Below are 17,280 nucleotides of genomic sequence, written 5' to 3'. Positions count from 1 at the left end.
TGAACGACTAGAACAGGCTGGTTCCCAAAACCATGTGGTGCTAAACAACGTGACGTCTTGTCTCCTACTGTCTTTGCTTCTTATATAAATGATCTGGTAGCAGCAGTTAGGAGTCAGAGCAGGTGATATAAAAGTCTGTATGTTACTGTAATGCAGGTAACATCAAGTTTATTACTGAGAATGAATCTGATCTTCAGAAACCATAAAGTACTGTTAATTTTTACTTTTTGGTGTAACATCATGAGGTTAAAGACCAATTGTGATAAAACTGAAACTATTTTTACAAGTTGAGTCACACACTGACATTTACTTTTGCTTTGAGCCTATTATTCTGTCCATTACTAAAAATATAAATACTTGGGATTTTCTGAGGATGAACATCTTACTTCTGAAGAAGGAATAAAAGTCCAGTCAGATTCAGCTGGTAGAGCATCAGGGGTCCAACAGATATATTTAGGAGGATTTTCAGTACATTTATAGAAATAAGTCGACATGTAATATTGAACAAATCCAATGATTTTATTTTGAAGCTTATAATTATAAATGGGCAAGCAACATTTTACATAAACCAGAATTATGAACTTTTATTTTAATAGAGGATATTTATGACCCAGAGCTTTAGGTGACATGGGAGTAAGAATCAGAGGTCAGTGTTTGCACAGCTGGTACTTTGCTCCATTAGAAACTGGACGATTTTAGAAATCAGCCTTAAAACCAACATAAGAAACAGTAAAATCAAAAGACATGCAACTAAAATGTTTTTAGCTGCTTTTTAAAATCCTCCACAGAGTCAGCGAAACGGAGCTGCAAGGGTAAACTGTTCCACTTTAGTTTGTAACCGTGTTCATGGAACAACCAGATTCAGAGTCTGAGAACGACGACCAGCTGCAGAATAATTATCCTGAACAAAAATATAAACACCCCATGTCAAACCTTGCTGCCATTGTTACTAACCCAGCTGTAAATTAGCATTTGCTGACATTTTATTGTACAAAGGTAATATTTCTCTTGATTTGTGTATAATTTTTAATCCAACTTAGTAGTGAGCATTACTCAGTGAGTTGTTCTTTTACTCAGTGCATGGGTGGGGCATGTCCAGAGGGTGATCAGACAAAATGAGCAATAACTGGACAATCCTTGTACTGGGGGCAATAAATATAAAATTTTGTCACAAGTCATAATGCCAGATGTTTCAAGTTATTCAGGAACGTGCCACTGGCATGTTGGATGCAGGGATGTCCACTAGAGCAGTAGCTGCACGGCTCAGTGTCCATTATCGGACCATCAGCCGTTTAAAAGTTCGTTTCCAGCAGTCTGGCACTACTGCAAATCGACCTCATCCTCATTGGTCATGTGTGACCACTCCACCACAAGATGGCCACATCCGGCTCGTCCGTCCATCAGCTAAGACCAACGACACACACAGCTGATGAGACTATTGGTCAGCACAACAAAAGCATCACACCTCAGACTGTCTGTAACCGCCTATGAGAAGCCAACTGGGTCAAAATCTAATTCCTCAACATGACCCCCATTATGTTCAAAGGACTGTCAATATGCTACAAATGGCCATAGATGTTATCAATGCCAATATGAAGATCAATACTTTGAGTTTCTCCATATATTGTGTAACCCAAATGTTAAAAAAAATTCTTATATTTGACATGGGGAGTTTATATATTTGTTCAGTGTAGTTATAAGCTGACAAAGATAATCAGGAGCCTGGCCATGAAATGCTCTGAACTCACTTCTTACATAAACAAATAACCTTTCTCATCATCAAACACAGTTGTCCATGTTTATACCTCATTCTGCTTTCCAGTGGTTATATTTTAAAGATTTCCCTCTGGTTCCTTCAGGACCCACAATGTCTCATCAGGCTTGGTAAGAACAGGAAGTGCACCATGTCACAAAAAACACAAAGAAGAAATATACCGTTCTTCAAAATAAAAGCACTAATGACCACAATGTTGGGTCCCAGTAGGAGCATTTTAAACATTTAGTTACCATTTACAGAAATACTTTGATTTTTCTATTGTGTAAATCTATATTAGCAAGATTTTCTGAACTTTGGGGGGAAACACCTGAATGATCTCATTCTGCAGATTTCCTTAAAGTTATTTATGTTTCTGCAGGTACCACCACCATAAACTGTGGTTCAGCATCTACCACTGTGTATCTGGGTTCTGTGGATGAAGGATATTCAGGTAAGATTATAAAAACAACTCACTTAATTAAAATTAGAAATAGATAAATTAAATCTGACTTCTTCCGTTGAGTCTTTTCTCTATCATGTTATGATCACACAAACAGATCATTTATTGGTAGCTGGATTTAATGAATTCATGAGGTAATTGAGTTTATCGGGTCATTTATTTTTGCTGCTGCAGGTGATGTGGAGCTGGTGTCCGGTATCCCAGCTGGTACTAGTGTGAGATTGGAGCTTGATATTTATCCTGAGCATCTTGAGTTTCTGGAGTTGAACTTCACTTCAGGGGAAACCACAGCGACTGTTCGCACCATGAAGCCGCTCGACGCCGACGTCCTCACTACGGTAAGCTCCCCCACTTTACTGTACCTGAATTTGTTTGCTGAATATTTGTGTTTATTTGTATTTAATGCAGATCTTCACTGAGATTCTCAGCATAATTTATGCTAACATGCTGCAGCAGAACTAACATCCTCTGTGTTTTTATGTTGCAGACTGATAGAGTGCTGCACTACGCTTTGGTTTGTGAAAACAATGTGAGTGAACTTCCAAAATATGGAGCAAACATCACAAACTAATTGAACAACTAAAACGAGTCCCTTTCTGTTTTTATTTTTACAGTCCAGAAACTTCCGCAGGCTGATAATCACTGATGTCAACGACAACAGTCCAGTATTTGATAAGAAGTTTTATTCTCAAAATATTTCAGAGGTAAGTCAAAGGAACTGTAAACCTTTCATACATCTAAGAATCAGGTGATTGGCAGAAATAAAACTGATGGTGATGAATTATTCAGTATGATCAAAATAAATCTTAAACTTTATGTCTTCACTCTTCATTGTTTTCTCAAAGAAATGAGGAAGCAGCCATTTATCTCTCATTTTCTCTCTCATTCGTTCTGTTGTCTGGTTTTTCAGAATCATGTTGTCAACACTGAGGTTCTGCAAGTGAGAGCCGTGGATGCAGACAGCACACCTGAATTCAACCTCTTCACATATTCCTATGTAAGTACTTTGAAATCAGTATTGTTAAATAACAATACCAATAGCATAAAGTATGTTTTATGCATGTAAGCAGCGACCCTGCAGCAGGTTAAGCACATGAGAAGTAAAATAGATGCTAACAATGATGAGAAAAAAATCAATTTGTCCAACTTTTATGAAATCCAACTTTCTTTATATCTTTAAAATGACAGCGGCACAAATGAAAATTTTTGCTGCACAAACGGAGCACTAACGTTTGACACCAATTTTGTTTGATTTCATAAAAGTGGGGGGCCTGGTTGATCTTTTGACCTTTACACTTTCATTAATATCTTCAAAGCGAGCGTATGTTTTCTACGCTGACGTTCCTTCCTTTGGGGGGGAGAAGGGGCGCAGATTTATGTTTTTGCATCCACCTGAATAATGTGCAGTTGCGCCACTGGACATAATGACAATAGACAAGAACCCGACCAGTAAACACAGACACAGGCAAGATTAAATACATAAGGAAGGTTATCAGGGGAAATGAGGGGCAGCTGGGGACAATCAAGGGGTAGACAGGACAACACAGAGACTCAACTGAACACAGAAACCTAAATTAATACACAGAAAAACCAAAACCTTACATCCTTTCAAATCCGGCCCTCCACAGTCCATAGGGCCACATAAATAGTTATGGTGCTACATTTGTGCAGGTTTGTGCAACAACATTTTTTTGTTTAATTGTTGATGCTCAAACCTACATATTAATAAATTCTTCCAGAGGTCAAAGGTCAACGAGTCCCTTCATAATTTACAAAATCAAATAAATATGGTGTCAATCAACAGTGCTACATTAATCTTAGCTGCACAAAACCAAAAGTTTGATTTTTGTTAATGTCAGGGTTAAAAGACCTCTGGAAATGTTTTATTAAAATATTTAAAAATATAAAGGCACAAACAAAACATTTTGCTGCACAAACATTTGACACTAACTTCTTGCTCCACCACGCTTTACAGTGATTGGTGTTTTCTCTAATATTTTCTAGCTCTACGGACCTGAAAAACATGCTTTTTACTACCAAATCATTGTATTTTCCATTCTAATTTTATGATAATTAAGCCCATTAAGTGTATAAAAAGTTAAGTGTATTTTGGTTTTCTACAAATGTTCTGTATATCACTGACTATTGATGCCATTGTTCTCCTTCTAGACTCCAGTAACACAAGACTTTACCTTATCAAACTCCGGGGCGTTTATGTTAATCAGACGTCTGAACTACAACGTTGTACCAAAGTACAATTTTATTGTCACTGCCACGGTAAGAAAACACAGAGACAAAGTATATTTATACACTCTGATTTATTTAACTCCTATCATAAATGTACCATCCCTTTCTTTGTTGTTCCTGTTGCAGGACAATGGCGGAAACAACGACACAACCTCAGTTGAGATCGTTGTTGTAGACTTTGACAACTTAAATCCCTTTTTCAGCCACAGTCTCTACCAGGCTGTTGTTCCAGAGAACCAGGTGAGGCTCATTTAGTGGTTATGTGAGTTTTACCTCATTGTTTGGATGTAAAGCAGAAATTTATTTCAAACTGAAAGAACTGTTGTGAAGAACAGACTGACTGTGTTTCAGGACGGGGATCTCAGTGAAATACGACCAGAACCAATAAAGGCCCAAGATGGAGACACTGGGATCAACATGACGATAACATACAGCATCACTTCAGGTACAGAAAACCTGCTGTGGTAAAACTGTCAGTTCAGACATGTTTACCATAGAACAGAAACTGAGCATATAAACCAAAGGGGCCGAAAGTCGGTCCTCAAGGGCCGGCGGCATCCTGCACGTTTCAGTTCTCTCCCTGGTGGTTTCAGCTTGTCAGTGTTCTTCTTATGCCTCTAATGAGCCATCATTTGATCCAGATGTGTTAAACCAGGGAGAGAACTAAAACATGCAGGATGCTGGCCCTCGAGGACTGACTTTGGGAACCCCTGATATAAACAGTCATATAAATCTAAAATATGTATGTCTGTTCAGTCTCTCCTGTCGAGTACCAAGCAAACTTCAACATCGACGCCGACACCGGAGTTCTGACTGTGGTGACGTCGTTTGACAGGGAGGAAATGGACAGCGGTGAAATCTCTGTCAACATCAAGGTATTATCATTTATTCCCTGGTAGAAAGTGAAGAAAACTCGAACATCATTAACGATATTATGAGAGTACAGAGGAAGTTTACATACACCAAAGAAAAAGACACAAATAAACTTTCTAAAGTTACATCAGAGCGAACTTCTCTTGTTTTAGCTCAGTTAGAATAACCAAAATTATTTCTATTTTCTAAATGCCACAAAAATGAAAAATATGTCAGGTTTATGTATTAATGTCTTTAACATAATAAGTTTACATACTTTTCTGTTGCATTTGAACTCTATAAACTTCAACCTTCTTACAATAGTTGGCTGGAGTTCTGGTCCATTTCTCCTGACAGACCTGGTGGAACTGGGTCAAGTTTTCTGATAGTCCACATTTATTCTGTTTTTGTTTTTGTTTGGGGTGGGAGAATTTTTTTTCTTTTGCTTTCCTTTATAAACAGTCACTATGATTATATATAAATAAATACAAAATGTTTCATGTGTCAAATAACATACAAAATAGATAAATAGAAATATGAACTAATTTGGGTAAAAAAACAGTCTGAAATCAGCTACCAAGTGTAGGAAAAACTTATATACACAAACTGAACTGTTCTGCTGTAACAGAACATTAGTTTTATAAGATGTTAAATGTTTCCCTCATGCATTTTTTAGAGCACAAATATTATGTGCAAAACTAAAATCAGGAAATCTTTCTTTTAAACATGCTCAACACCAAAATATGTCACATAAAAATCCCCTGCAAAAAGTAAAAGCTTGTAGAAGCTTCCTAATGATCTGGAACTTTGTTCACTTTCATTTCTTCCATTGGTCTCAGACATTTCCAGTGAAGTAATGACTGACAGTTATGTTGCTGCAACTGCAGCCTCACCTGCAGTTGCTTTACCAACTGTAACCAAAGTTTGTTATAAATCTTTCCTAAAGTTTTGAAGCAAGTTTTTACCAGTATTATGAAGATGATATGGTCCATGCCTATGAGGAACTAGTACTTTTTCAGCAATACTAAGAAATTATGTGGACTTAAATCAAGCTCATATCTTGCTGAAAAGTTACTTATGTTACTTATAGTTTTATGGAATTTCAAGTAAACTAATATATTTGCACTAGAAACTAGAACAAAAATGCTTAAGATTTTGTATTTTTGCAGTGTGTATGTACACTTATGCTTTCAACTGTATATATAGAATAAAGATATATCGCTAGTTAATAAAACCATGACATGGATTCACTGTAGCTTTGAGCTCAGTCTGTATGAAAAATGATTGTGTGCCTGCAGGCGGCCCAGACAGACGACCCTCTGAAGACCGCCGATGCCGTCGTCTCCGTCACGGTGGAAGATGTGAACGACAACGCTCCAGAGTTTGATCAGTCGAGTTACAACGTCTTCCTTCTGAAAAACTCCTTCACTAATACGGTCACTGATTTGGACCAGGTGGGCTTTACTACCATCATAACCGGTTTTTTGCACTCTAGTCACATTGAAAGCTGAATAGAGCTTCCAGGGAGGCTTAAGAGTGTGACCCCTCTGTAATTGGAGCACATCCTCCAGTCCCCCTGTTTGAACAGGCCACCACCATCCCAGTCTGCCAATCCAGGGGAACTGCCCCCGATCTCCATGCAATATCTAAGACTGTACCTTTAAGACCAACACAGAGCTTCAATTGAAATAAAAGGGTGTCGTGGTCAATGGTATCGAATCCTCAATGGAGGATTGGTCAAAATTCAGCTGAGTTGCAGGGAATGGTCAGAAAAGAAGGAAATAGAGAAAATGTCAAAGTGATTGGTTGGATTTGCAGAAAATAATTGATTACTGGTGAAAACAGCAAGTACTTGCAAAATTTACAAATGAGGAGTAAATTTACATTAATATTTGTGTCACACGGGGATTTTGGGTTTTCATGAGTTGTATGCCAAAATCATCAGTATTAAAACAATAAAAACCTGAAATATTTCAGTTTTTATTTTTAAATATAAATATTTTTGTGCAATGAATCTAAAATATACGACAGTTTAATTTTTATCATTACATTATAGAAAATAATGAACTTTATCACAATATGCTAATTTTTTGAGAAGGACCTGTACAACAAAGGTTATACATTCATGGTACTTTGCACTGAAGGTGAAGTGTGCTTTGAAAGTTCATTGAAAGCGGCCATGGATGGTCTTGTGATCACTGATGGTGAAGTGTCTTTGGTGCTGCTCTTTTTTTCGCCAACATGCAGGAGGAAGACTTTCAGCCTGGAAGGAAAAACAAGAAATATAGCAGAAACATTAGGATAATAAAAAATATTTTAAAAAGTAGTGTGAGCAAAACTAATCAGACTCACCTGTGTGTGTCACCGTCATATTCATTCACATTACTCTGCCCACCCAGTTTTCAAGATAAAGCATAAAAACGTCAGAAATAATTACTAAAGAAATTAGTCAACTTATAGAAAATTTATTTTGGACAGCATTAAAAGTTCAATCTGTCTGAAGAAATGTGTTGGAGTCATCATAACAGGCTTCAGTCATCAACATGAGTGTTGATTTAGACTGTTGGTGTTAATTTAGAAATCAACACTGGACTGGACTGCTTTTTGTTTAACTCTTTGGAACTCTTTAGTGAGTGTTAGGGAAACTAACACTCACTAACACCGATGTTGTTGAATTAACACTGTATTTTTAACATACAACACTTACATTGGAAATCTAACACTTTTGAATTTGTCGTGGTCAATGGTATCGAATCCTCAATGGAGGATTGGTCGAAATTCAACTGAGTTGCAGGGATTGGTCAGAAAAGAAGGAAATAGAGAAAATGTCAAGGTGATTGGTTGGATTAGCAAAAAATAATTGATTACTGGTGAAAACGGAAAGTACTTGCAAAATTTACAAATGAGGAGTAAATTTACATTAATATTTGTGTCGTTTTTGTTTTAACCAAATGTTTGGTTCAGAAAAACCAAAGTAATAAGTTTATTTGGTTGATATTGGGTAAAAATGTTCCTTGATTGTGTGTCTTAATGTTTCCAGAATAATCAAAGATTTATTGGAAATAAATCCACTTAAAAATAAGCCAGTGTCCAGTTCTGCCCGGGGTTTTTCTACCCTGGATAATTTGACTGTATTCAAACAATCCAAGTCTCACAGCTAACAGATGGACATTAGCTTTGAGAGACACTCTTTGTAGTTGTTAACCTGTTCCACAGACTCCTGTAGGAAACTAGAGCAAATAAAAGTAACTGTTTTATGGATACTTTTGCATGTTTTTTACACCAGGAATAGAAATCATGCACTTAATTTCCTCATTGTTCACTAAACTGTCTCATTATGAGTTGTTTCTGAAACAAACTATAAAACAGCAGCTCTTGACAGAATTTTGTCAGGTTTGCAGTTTGAATCACAAACCTCACTGACTTATCACTGATTTACTGGGAATTAATACTGACTGTATTAACGTGGAGCTTAGTGGGTCTGTTTATCTTTGTCAACAGGCAGCTAAAGCACCAGGCTGAACAGTCTTGCTTCATTTTCTCCATTAATTGCAAAGTGTGTTTTGAGGTTATGAAGTAGTAACTTATAGATTAGGGCAAAGGTCAGCAACTTTGGTCCAGCAGAGCAAAGATGTTTAGAGGCATAAAAACTACATGATGCTCATGATCATGTAACTTTCAGAACAAAATAAAAAACATGTTATTATGTAATTATTAGGACTTTTTTTTTACTAAGAAAAACAATTTCAACTTCTTTGAAAATGTTTCTGCAAAAGAGAATGAATACATTTTCTTTAATAGAACGTACAAATGTTACAATATATACATTTTTACCATATTATATTTGCAACCTAAAGGCAAAAAACGACTTTACAAAAACATTCACTGTTTTTTATTTATTTAACAAACGTTTCTTCCTGCACAGGACGGATTCTCCAATGGTCACTTTGTTTACTCCAGTGATACTTTTGACATTAACAATCAAGGAGTCGTTTCATTTTCCAGAAGCAAAAACCATTAACCTATTGCCAAAGAACAGATGGATGTTTTTGGGCTGTTTTTAGAAGCAGTTCAAACCTAAATGGAAGTTCAGAAGCATGAAAAATGTGAATTTTGCACAATATGTCCCTTTTAAAGCAGTTTTCAGTACTATTGTTTGCAAAACACTCTATTAAGTCAAACCTTGTGCTCTAGATCATCACCACCATCAGAGTGAGCATCACAGACGATGACAACAAACCCGAGTTCAGCTCCAGCAGCTATGAAACCAGCATCCTGGTGAAAGACGCAGAGAAGGGGAAGCTGCTGCTGACGCTGAGAGCCACCGACAAAGACATCGGGAACAACTCACTCATCACCTACAGGTTTGCTCAGAACTCACATTACAACCACAAACTGCAGTTTACAGAGATTTATAGTAACAGACGAACACAAAATATGATGAAGTTGATATAACAGGATCTTTTTTGTTTTTCGCAAAGGAAAAAAAAGATAAAAATGGAGGCATGCTTTGTAAAATCAAATTGAGAATCTTCGGCAAAGCTGAAAATTGATGTTACAAAAACTCTCCAATCTGATGGTGCAGGAGACATTTTGCAAAGATTGGGTAAAAACTTCAATGTGTTAAAGTTGGTAGAAACAAGACTTGTCTACTCCAAAAGGTGGTTCTCCAAAGTGTCTCCTTACTAAGTACAAAATGCATTTTGCATTTTCATAGGTTTGAATGTAAAAAATGTGAAAACCATGTGTTGTTTGCCATCCATTCAACAGCTCAATCAATCAGATCAGTTGAATGTTATTTGTATAGCACATTTCATCAGCAAGGCATTTCAAAGTGCTTTACATCATCACAAACACAAAGTTATGCAACATAGAATCAACAATCAAAACATTATATTAATTCAAGAGCCATCATTAAATTCGTAATCCAACTCTAAACAAGTAGCCTTTTATTCGAGATTTAAAGGTACTCATATTTATGTAATACTTTGTGTTAGTGAAAATAGGGAAAAACTAAAGTTGTGAATAACTTTGTATTTCAATCAAACACACCAACTCATTAAAAATATTCCTGCACTGAAATCTTTATTTCTGGTTTCAGTTTCTCTGAAGGAGATTCGCCATATTTGGCCTTAGACAGTGAAACAGGAGAAGTGACGCTGACCTATGACCTTGCTGATGTAACAGAAGACTTCACACTGGTTCTGACAGCCGAGGCCACAGATCATGGCAAACCTCCGCTCAGCGCCACAGGTCAGAATGTTGTTTTGTTTTTCTTATGTATTTATGCATTAATGCTGTGATTACAAAGGTTCTTAGGCTGCAGACATCAAGAACATCCAAGATTGTAATCTTCACGGCTTCTTTATTTCCTTCACATTAATGGAGAAAATATTATGTATTTTTTTGTTTTTGGTGCCAAACACTGTTTTACAGATCATGACATTGACTGTCTATATACTGTTGTCTAAATATGTAAACCTGCTGTAGCCGTTTTGTAAATCAGTAATAAATGATTCAAAGTGATTTACTGCACAGGGGAAGAGGTTCAAAATGGTTTTTAATATTTTTGCCACCTCTTCATTACAGTCGACTCTCATTTGCTAAAATATGTGGCCCTCATGTAGCAGGTCACAATTTATGATGTGTCTTGTTGTGACTTTTCTTTGCCTTTCTGTTCATATTTATTTCTAATTTTGTGACGGTTCAATATATGGAGTTGTATGCTGTGGTCCGCTGTTGTGATGTGTTGTGTTGTTTTGTTTAATTTGTTTTCTCCGGTTTTTTCAGGATTTTTGTAGACTGTTGCGGTTTTTTGTGTTTTTTGCTCTTAATGGCATGTTCTTTTTTTCTTTTTTTGTTGTGTTCTTTTGTGGTTCTTTTTGTCTTTTTTTCATCATGTGCCATGTGTCTATTATAAGAGGGAATAATGATATCTGTGGTTCCATCCTGCAGCTTGTGTTGTGGTGAACATCATGAATGCCAGTCTGGCGTTCCAAAGCTCCTCCTACAACTTCAGCCTGAAAGAGAACCAGAATTCGGGGGCCTTCGTGGGGCAGGTCCAGGCCTCTGCAGGAAGCAACCTGTACAACGTTTCCTACGAACTGAGAACACACAAAGACCTGTTCTCCATCGACAGCGATGGCTCCATCGTTTCCACAAAAGAGCTGGACAAGGAGGAGCAGGAGTGGTACATCCTGGATGTGGAGGCTGTGACCACATGGACGCCTCCTACCTCAGCAGTGGCCATGGTAACAACAACATCACACAGCTGTCATCACAAACTCTCTTTATCGTTGCTTTCATACAAACCAAATGGACGTTTTTTGTCTCTCAGGTCAGAATTCAGGTGGAGGATGTAAACGAGCGTCCAGCGTTCTCCTCAGACGATTATGAAGCCTCTGTGTTCAGCATCGCCTCGTACAAAATCCCAGTCATCCAAGTGAAGGTAAACTCCTCCTATTGTACAAAATCCCAGTCATCCAAGTGAAGGTAAACTCCTCCTATCGTACAAAATCCCAGTCATCCAAGTGAAGGTAAACTCCTCCTATCAGCTGTTGGAAAATTCTGAACTTGTTTATCTCCACAGTGATGTGAGATTGCAGGATCATTTACTGTAAAGGCCAATAAACACCTGGCTGCGTACTTTGACCTGAAACCCTCCCACCATTAAAGTGGTTAATATGTGAACAATCTGCATCAGGAATGTTCAGGAAGCTTATCGTTTATATTTATTTGTATTAATTATTTATTTGTTCAGTCAATACAGAGTTACAACTTAAAGAGCAGAAATATCCTCTGATCATTTGCATCATGTTTTTATTATTTACATGAATAAGATATAAACCAACTAAGAATGGTACAGGAAAAACAGAAGAAAAACGAAACAAAAGTGCATACCACTATGTATGTGTGAATTATTTAGGATACATGGAGAGAGAGAGAAATAAACCAGAAATGTAGAGTCCAGAAACAAAACAAGTGAACCTGAATGCCCAACAGCAGGGTCGAGGTTTTGTCTGTAGTACAATTCCTCGATAACATATTTCCAGTCGAGGCTCCAGTGCCCAGCAATGTTTGGCGATCATACACAATTAGAGAGTTTACACTTGTAATAAAAATAAAAGAGGACAGCAGACAACAGCAAAACAGGAGGAGCGTCAGACGGCAAGCCTCAAACACGGGCGCCATCTTGGCTTCCACCATCATTTATCAAAATATCATCTGCATACAAACCTACTCTATCGTCCTACCTTACGACACGTAGCGCCTCCTTCTGGCCAGAGGATTGCTGTCAACACATCTNAAGTGTGAATTTTGCATAATGAGTCCCTTTTAAAGCAGCTATTCAGTATTATTGTTTGCAAAACACTTTATTAAGTCAAACCTTGTGCTCTAGAATATCACTACCATCAGAGTGAGCATCACAGACGACGACAACAAACCCGAGTTCAGCTCCAGCAGCTATGAAACCAGCACCGTGGAGAAGAGGCAGCTGGTGCTGACGCTGAGAGCCACCGACAAAGACACCGGGAACAACTCACTCATCACCTACAGGTTCGCTCAGAACTCACGTTACAACCACAAACTGCAGTTTACAGAGATTTATAGTCACAAACCATCACAAAATAGGATGAAGTTGATATGACAGGATCTTTTTTGTTTTTTGCAAAGGAAAAAAATTAGAAAAAAAATGGAGGCATGTTTGTAAAATCAAATTGAGAATCTTCGGCAAAGCTGAAAAATGATGTTACAAAAACTCTCCAATCTGATGGTGCAGGAGATATTTTGCAAAGAAGATTGAGTAAAAACTTCAATGTGTTAAAGTTGGTAGAAACAAAAGACTTGTCTACTCCAAAAGGTGGTTCTCCAAAGTGTCTCCTTAATAAGTACAAAATGCATTTTGCATTTTCATAGGTTTGAATGTAAAGAATGTGAAAACCATGTGTTGTTTGCCATCCATTCAACAGCTCAATCAATCAGATCAGTTATTTGTAGAGCACATTTCATCAGCAAGGCATTTCAAAGTGCTTTACATCATAACAAACACAAAACCACGAAGTTATGCAACATAGAATCAACAATCAAAACATTACATTAATTCAAGAGCCATCATTAAATTCGTAATTGATTACATTTCAAATCCAACTCTAAACAGGTAAGAGATTTAAAGGTACTCATATTTATGTAATACTTTGTGATAGTGAAAATAGGGAAAAACTAAAGTTCTGAATAACTTTGTATTTCAAACACACCAACTCATTAAAAATATTCCTGCACTTAAATCTTTATTTCTGGTTTCAGTTTCTCTCAAGGACATTCGCCATATTTGGCCTTAGACAGTGAAACAGGAGAAGTGACGCTGACCTATGACCTTGCTGATGTAACAGAAGACTTCACACTGGTTCTGACAGCCGAGGCCACAGATCATGGCAAACCTCCGCTCAGCGCCACAGGTCAGAATGTTGTTTTGTTTTTCTTATGTATTTATGCATTAATGCTGTGATTACAAAGGTTCTTAGGCTGCAGACATCAAGAACATCCAAGATTGTAATCTTCATGGCTTCTTTATTTCCTTCACATTAATGGAGAAAATATTATGTATTTTTTTGTTTTTGATGCCAAACACTGTTTTACAGATCATGACATTGACTGTCTATATACTGTTGTCTAAATATGTAAACCTGCTGTAGCCGTTTTGTAAATCAGTAATAAATGATTCAAAGTGATTTACTGCACAGGGGAAGAGGTTCAAAATGGTTTTTAATATTTTTGCCACCTCTTCATTACAGTCGACTCTCATTTGCTAAAATATGTGACCCTCATGTAGCAGGTCACAATTTATGATGTGACCTGATGTGACTTATAATAACCTTACTGTGCAGATCTAATAATAATAATGTCAAAGTTCAAGACAGAGAAATATATGCAGTCGCACGCTGTGGTCACAGATTATGATGTGTTGCATAATTTGGTTTCACCACTGAACTCAGGATTTTTCAAAACTGTTGCAGAATCTTGAGATTTTTGCTCTGAATGGCAAGTAAAAGAATCATCTTTTTATCCTCTAATGTTGTGGTCATCCATGACATTTTTTCATAAACTGCAACATGTCTATTATAAGAGGGAATAATGATATCTGTGGTTCCATCCTGCAGCTCGTGTTGTGGTGAACATCATGAATGCCAGTCTGGCGTTCCAAAGCTCCTCCTACAACTTCAGCCTGAAAGAGAACCAGAATTCGGGGGCCTTCGTGGGGCAGGTCCAGGCCTCTGCAGGAAGCAACCTGTACAACGTTTCCTACGAACTGAGAACACACAAAGACCTGTTCTCCATCGACAGCGATGGCTCCATCGTTTCCACAAAAGAGCTGGACAAGGAGGAGCAGGAGTGGTACATCCTGGATGTGGAGGCTGTGACCACATGGACGCCTCCTACCTCAGCAGTGGCCATGGTAACAACAACATCACACAGCTGTCATCACAAACTCTCTTTATCGTTGCTTTCATACAAACCAAATGGACGTTTTTTGTCTCTCAGGTCAGAATTCAGGTGGAGGATGTAAACGAGCGTCCAGCGTTCTCCTCAGACGATTATGAAGCCTCTGTGTTCAGCATCGCCTCGTACAAAATCCCAGTTATCCAAGTGAAGGTAAACTCCTCCTATCGTACAAAATCCCAGTCATCCAAGTGAAGGTAAACTCCTCCTATCAGCTGTTGGGAAATGTGCTTCTGAACATGTTTATCTCCACAGTGATGTGAGATTGCAGATCATTTACTGTAAAGGCCATAAACACCTGGCTGCGTACTTTGACCTGAAACCCTCCCACCATTAAAGTGGTTAATATGTGAACAATCTGCATCAGGAATGTGAAGGAAGCTTATCGTTTATATTTATTTTTATTAATTCTTTATTTGTTCAGTCAATACAGAGTTACAACTTAAAGAGTAGAAATATCCTCTGATCATTTGTATCATGTTTTTATTATTTACATGAATAAGATATAAACCAACTAAGAATGGTACAGGAAAAACAGAAGAAAAACAAAACAAAAGTGCATACCACTATGTACGTGTGAATTATTTAGGATATATGGAGAGAGAGAGAAATAAACCAGAAATGTAGAGTCCAGAAACGAAACAAGTGAGCTGGAATGCCCAACAGCAGGGTCGAGGTTTTGTCTGTAGTACAATTCCTCGATAACATATTTCCAGTCGAGGCTCCAGTGTCCAGCAATGTTTGGTGATCATACACAATTAGAGAGTTTACACTTGTAATAAAAATAAAAGGGGACAGCAGACAACGGCAAAACAGGAGGAGCGTCAGGCGGCAAGCCTCAAACACGGGCGCCATCTTGGCTTCTGCCGTCATATATCAAAATATCATCTGCATACAAACCTACTCTATCGTCCTACCTTATGACACGCAGCGCCTCCTTCTGGCCGGAGGATCGCTGTCAACACATCTTCCTCATCTGTACACAACACATTGAGCTCCTTATCACATATAACTGAGGCAACACTAGTCTCTTAGCAAGGTTGGTTGTAAATAACTTCTAGTCGACATTCAGCTCTGAAATAGTTCTGTATGCACGGCGCTCTGAATGGCCCTTTCTCTGCTTGGGAACAGTAGAGACAGCAGCTTCATTCCAGGTTGGTGGCATCTCTGAGTCTGTGAGGGAAAGAGTGCAAAGAGTCTGTGTGCCACTTTGAGTCTGTGAAGGCAGCATTACAGGCCTTTATAAGGCAAGGAAACAGCTCAGCTGTCTGGGTCCAGAGACTTGTGTGCCCTCAGCCTGGAGATTTCTCCACTCAGCTCCTTCTCAGTTATCACAGCTGTTAAGACTTAATTATCTTCCTCAGAGGCAGTAGGTAAATTACAGTGTTGTGTATCGATTGCAAACATGAAATCAAGGATAAAAAGACGTTACAGTCGTCCAGACACGATGACACAAAAGCATGAATAATTTTCTTAGGTCAACTCTGGAGAGCACATGTGTCATTGTAGGAATGTTTCTTAGATTAAAGAAACAAGACTGGGAAACAGTATCCAATTTCTGATTTGGGTTTGATAAACGAAAAACGAGTCTATTTTCGTTTTCTCATTTTTCATTTCAAACGAAAAAATGAACTGCCTGAAAATACATGGACCAGTATAACTAACTTAAGACTCAAAGTGACTCGAAGCCTGATAATAAGTCAAATGTTACACCTAGATTTTTTAACTTTGATTTTGCTAGTGGGCAGAAAGAGGTGATTGGCTGATTTTTTGGCACAAAGTGGCTGGGAGCAATAATCAGAGTCTCTGTCTTACTGGTGTTTAAAACCAAAATGTTACTGGAGAGCCAGTTACTAATATGGGACAAACATTGGACAAGGATGGCAAAGGAGAAGATGTTTTAATACAGAAGTCTGGGTTTGTTTAATTCCTGCTTAAAGGTTATTTTCAAAAAACAAAGCCTCATCTGAACACATAATCTGCAGCACCATTAAGGACTTTTCTTTCTTCCTGCCCACCTTCAGGCCTCAGACCCTGATGTCGGAGACAACAGTCGTCTGGTCTACAGTCTTCCAGGAGGAAGCTCCTCCTTTGACGTGGAACCGGCTTCAGGTCTGCTGTATGTGGTGTCAGTAGCAGATCTGGGTGGAAAAACCGTCTCAATGGAGGTGAAGGCCACAGATCCTGATGGACTTTCTGATACAACCACAGTAAAGGTAAGAACCTGAAACTGAATGTTGGTGGTTTGGTGAAGGCTACTGATCTGTTATAAGTTTTACACTGACTGACTTAATTAACTGCAGACTCAGAGTCCAAATCACATAAAAGAACAATCAGTAATAGAAATAATAATAAAAGAATAAAGTAAAAAGACCTGTAACCATTCAAGAGGCAGTCGTACCAATGTTTACCAAATACAGACTTATGTCTCACTGCAATATATGTAAAGTTAGACAATAGGATAATT

At 37.9% G+C, this 17,280-nt stretch overlaps 1 protein-coding gene across 1 annotated transcript in view; it reads left to right on the top strand.

Annotated features, from left to right (window-relative positions):
* The first annotated feature begins 1,967 nt into the window (after positions 1 to 1,967).
* The window catches only part of LOC103150781 (cadherin-7-like), a 17,305-nt gene continuing 1,992 nt past the window's right edge, over positions 1,968 to 17,280 (top strand). The window contains exons 1-16 of the mRNA XM_007570521.1: positions 1,968 to 1,980; positions 2,136 to 2,207; positions 2,391 to 2,554; positions 2,704 to 2,745; positions 2,831 to 2,920; positions 3,127 to 3,213; positions 4,386 to 4,493; positions 4,590 to 4,703; positions 4,815 to 4,908; positions 5,220 to 5,338; positions 6,614 to 6,769; positions 12,715 to 12,872; positions 13,620 to 13,771; positions 14,474 to 14,769; positions 14,856 to 14,966; positions 16,838 to 17,029. Of these exons, the coding sequence (XP_007570583.1) occupies positions 1,968 to 1,980; positions 2,136 to 2,207; positions 2,391 to 2,554; positions 2,704 to 2,745; positions 2,831 to 2,920; positions 3,127 to 3,213; positions 4,386 to 4,493; positions 4,590 to 4,703; positions 4,815 to 4,908; positions 5,220 to 5,338; positions 6,614 to 6,769; positions 12,715 to 12,872; positions 13,620 to 13,771; positions 14,474 to 14,769; positions 14,856 to 14,966; positions 16,838 to 17,029 (1,968 nt within the window). The remainder of the gene's footprint in view (positions 1,981 to 2,135; positions 2,208 to 2,390; positions 2,555 to 2,703; positions 2,746 to 2,830; positions 2,921 to 3,126; positions 3,214 to 4,385; positions 4,494 to 4,589; positions 4,704 to 4,814; positions 4,909 to 5,219; positions 5,339 to 6,613; positions 6,770 to 12,714; positions 12,873 to 13,619; positions 13,772 to 14,473; positions 14,770 to 14,855; positions 14,967 to 16,837; positions 17,030 to 17,280) is intronic.

This window comes from Poecilia formosa, unplaced genomic scaffold (assembly GCF_000485575.1).
Source record: "Poecilia formosa unplaced genomic scaffold, Poecilia_formosa-5.1.2 Scaffold262, whole genome shotgun sequence".
NCBI classification, from domain to species: domain Eukaryota; kingdom Metazoa; phylum Chordata; class Actinopteri; order Cyprinodontiformes; family Poeciliidae; genus Poecilia; species Poecilia formosa.
The sequence above is the reverse complement of the archived record's forward strand: the minus strand, read 5'-3'. Positions and strand labels throughout refer to the sequence as shown.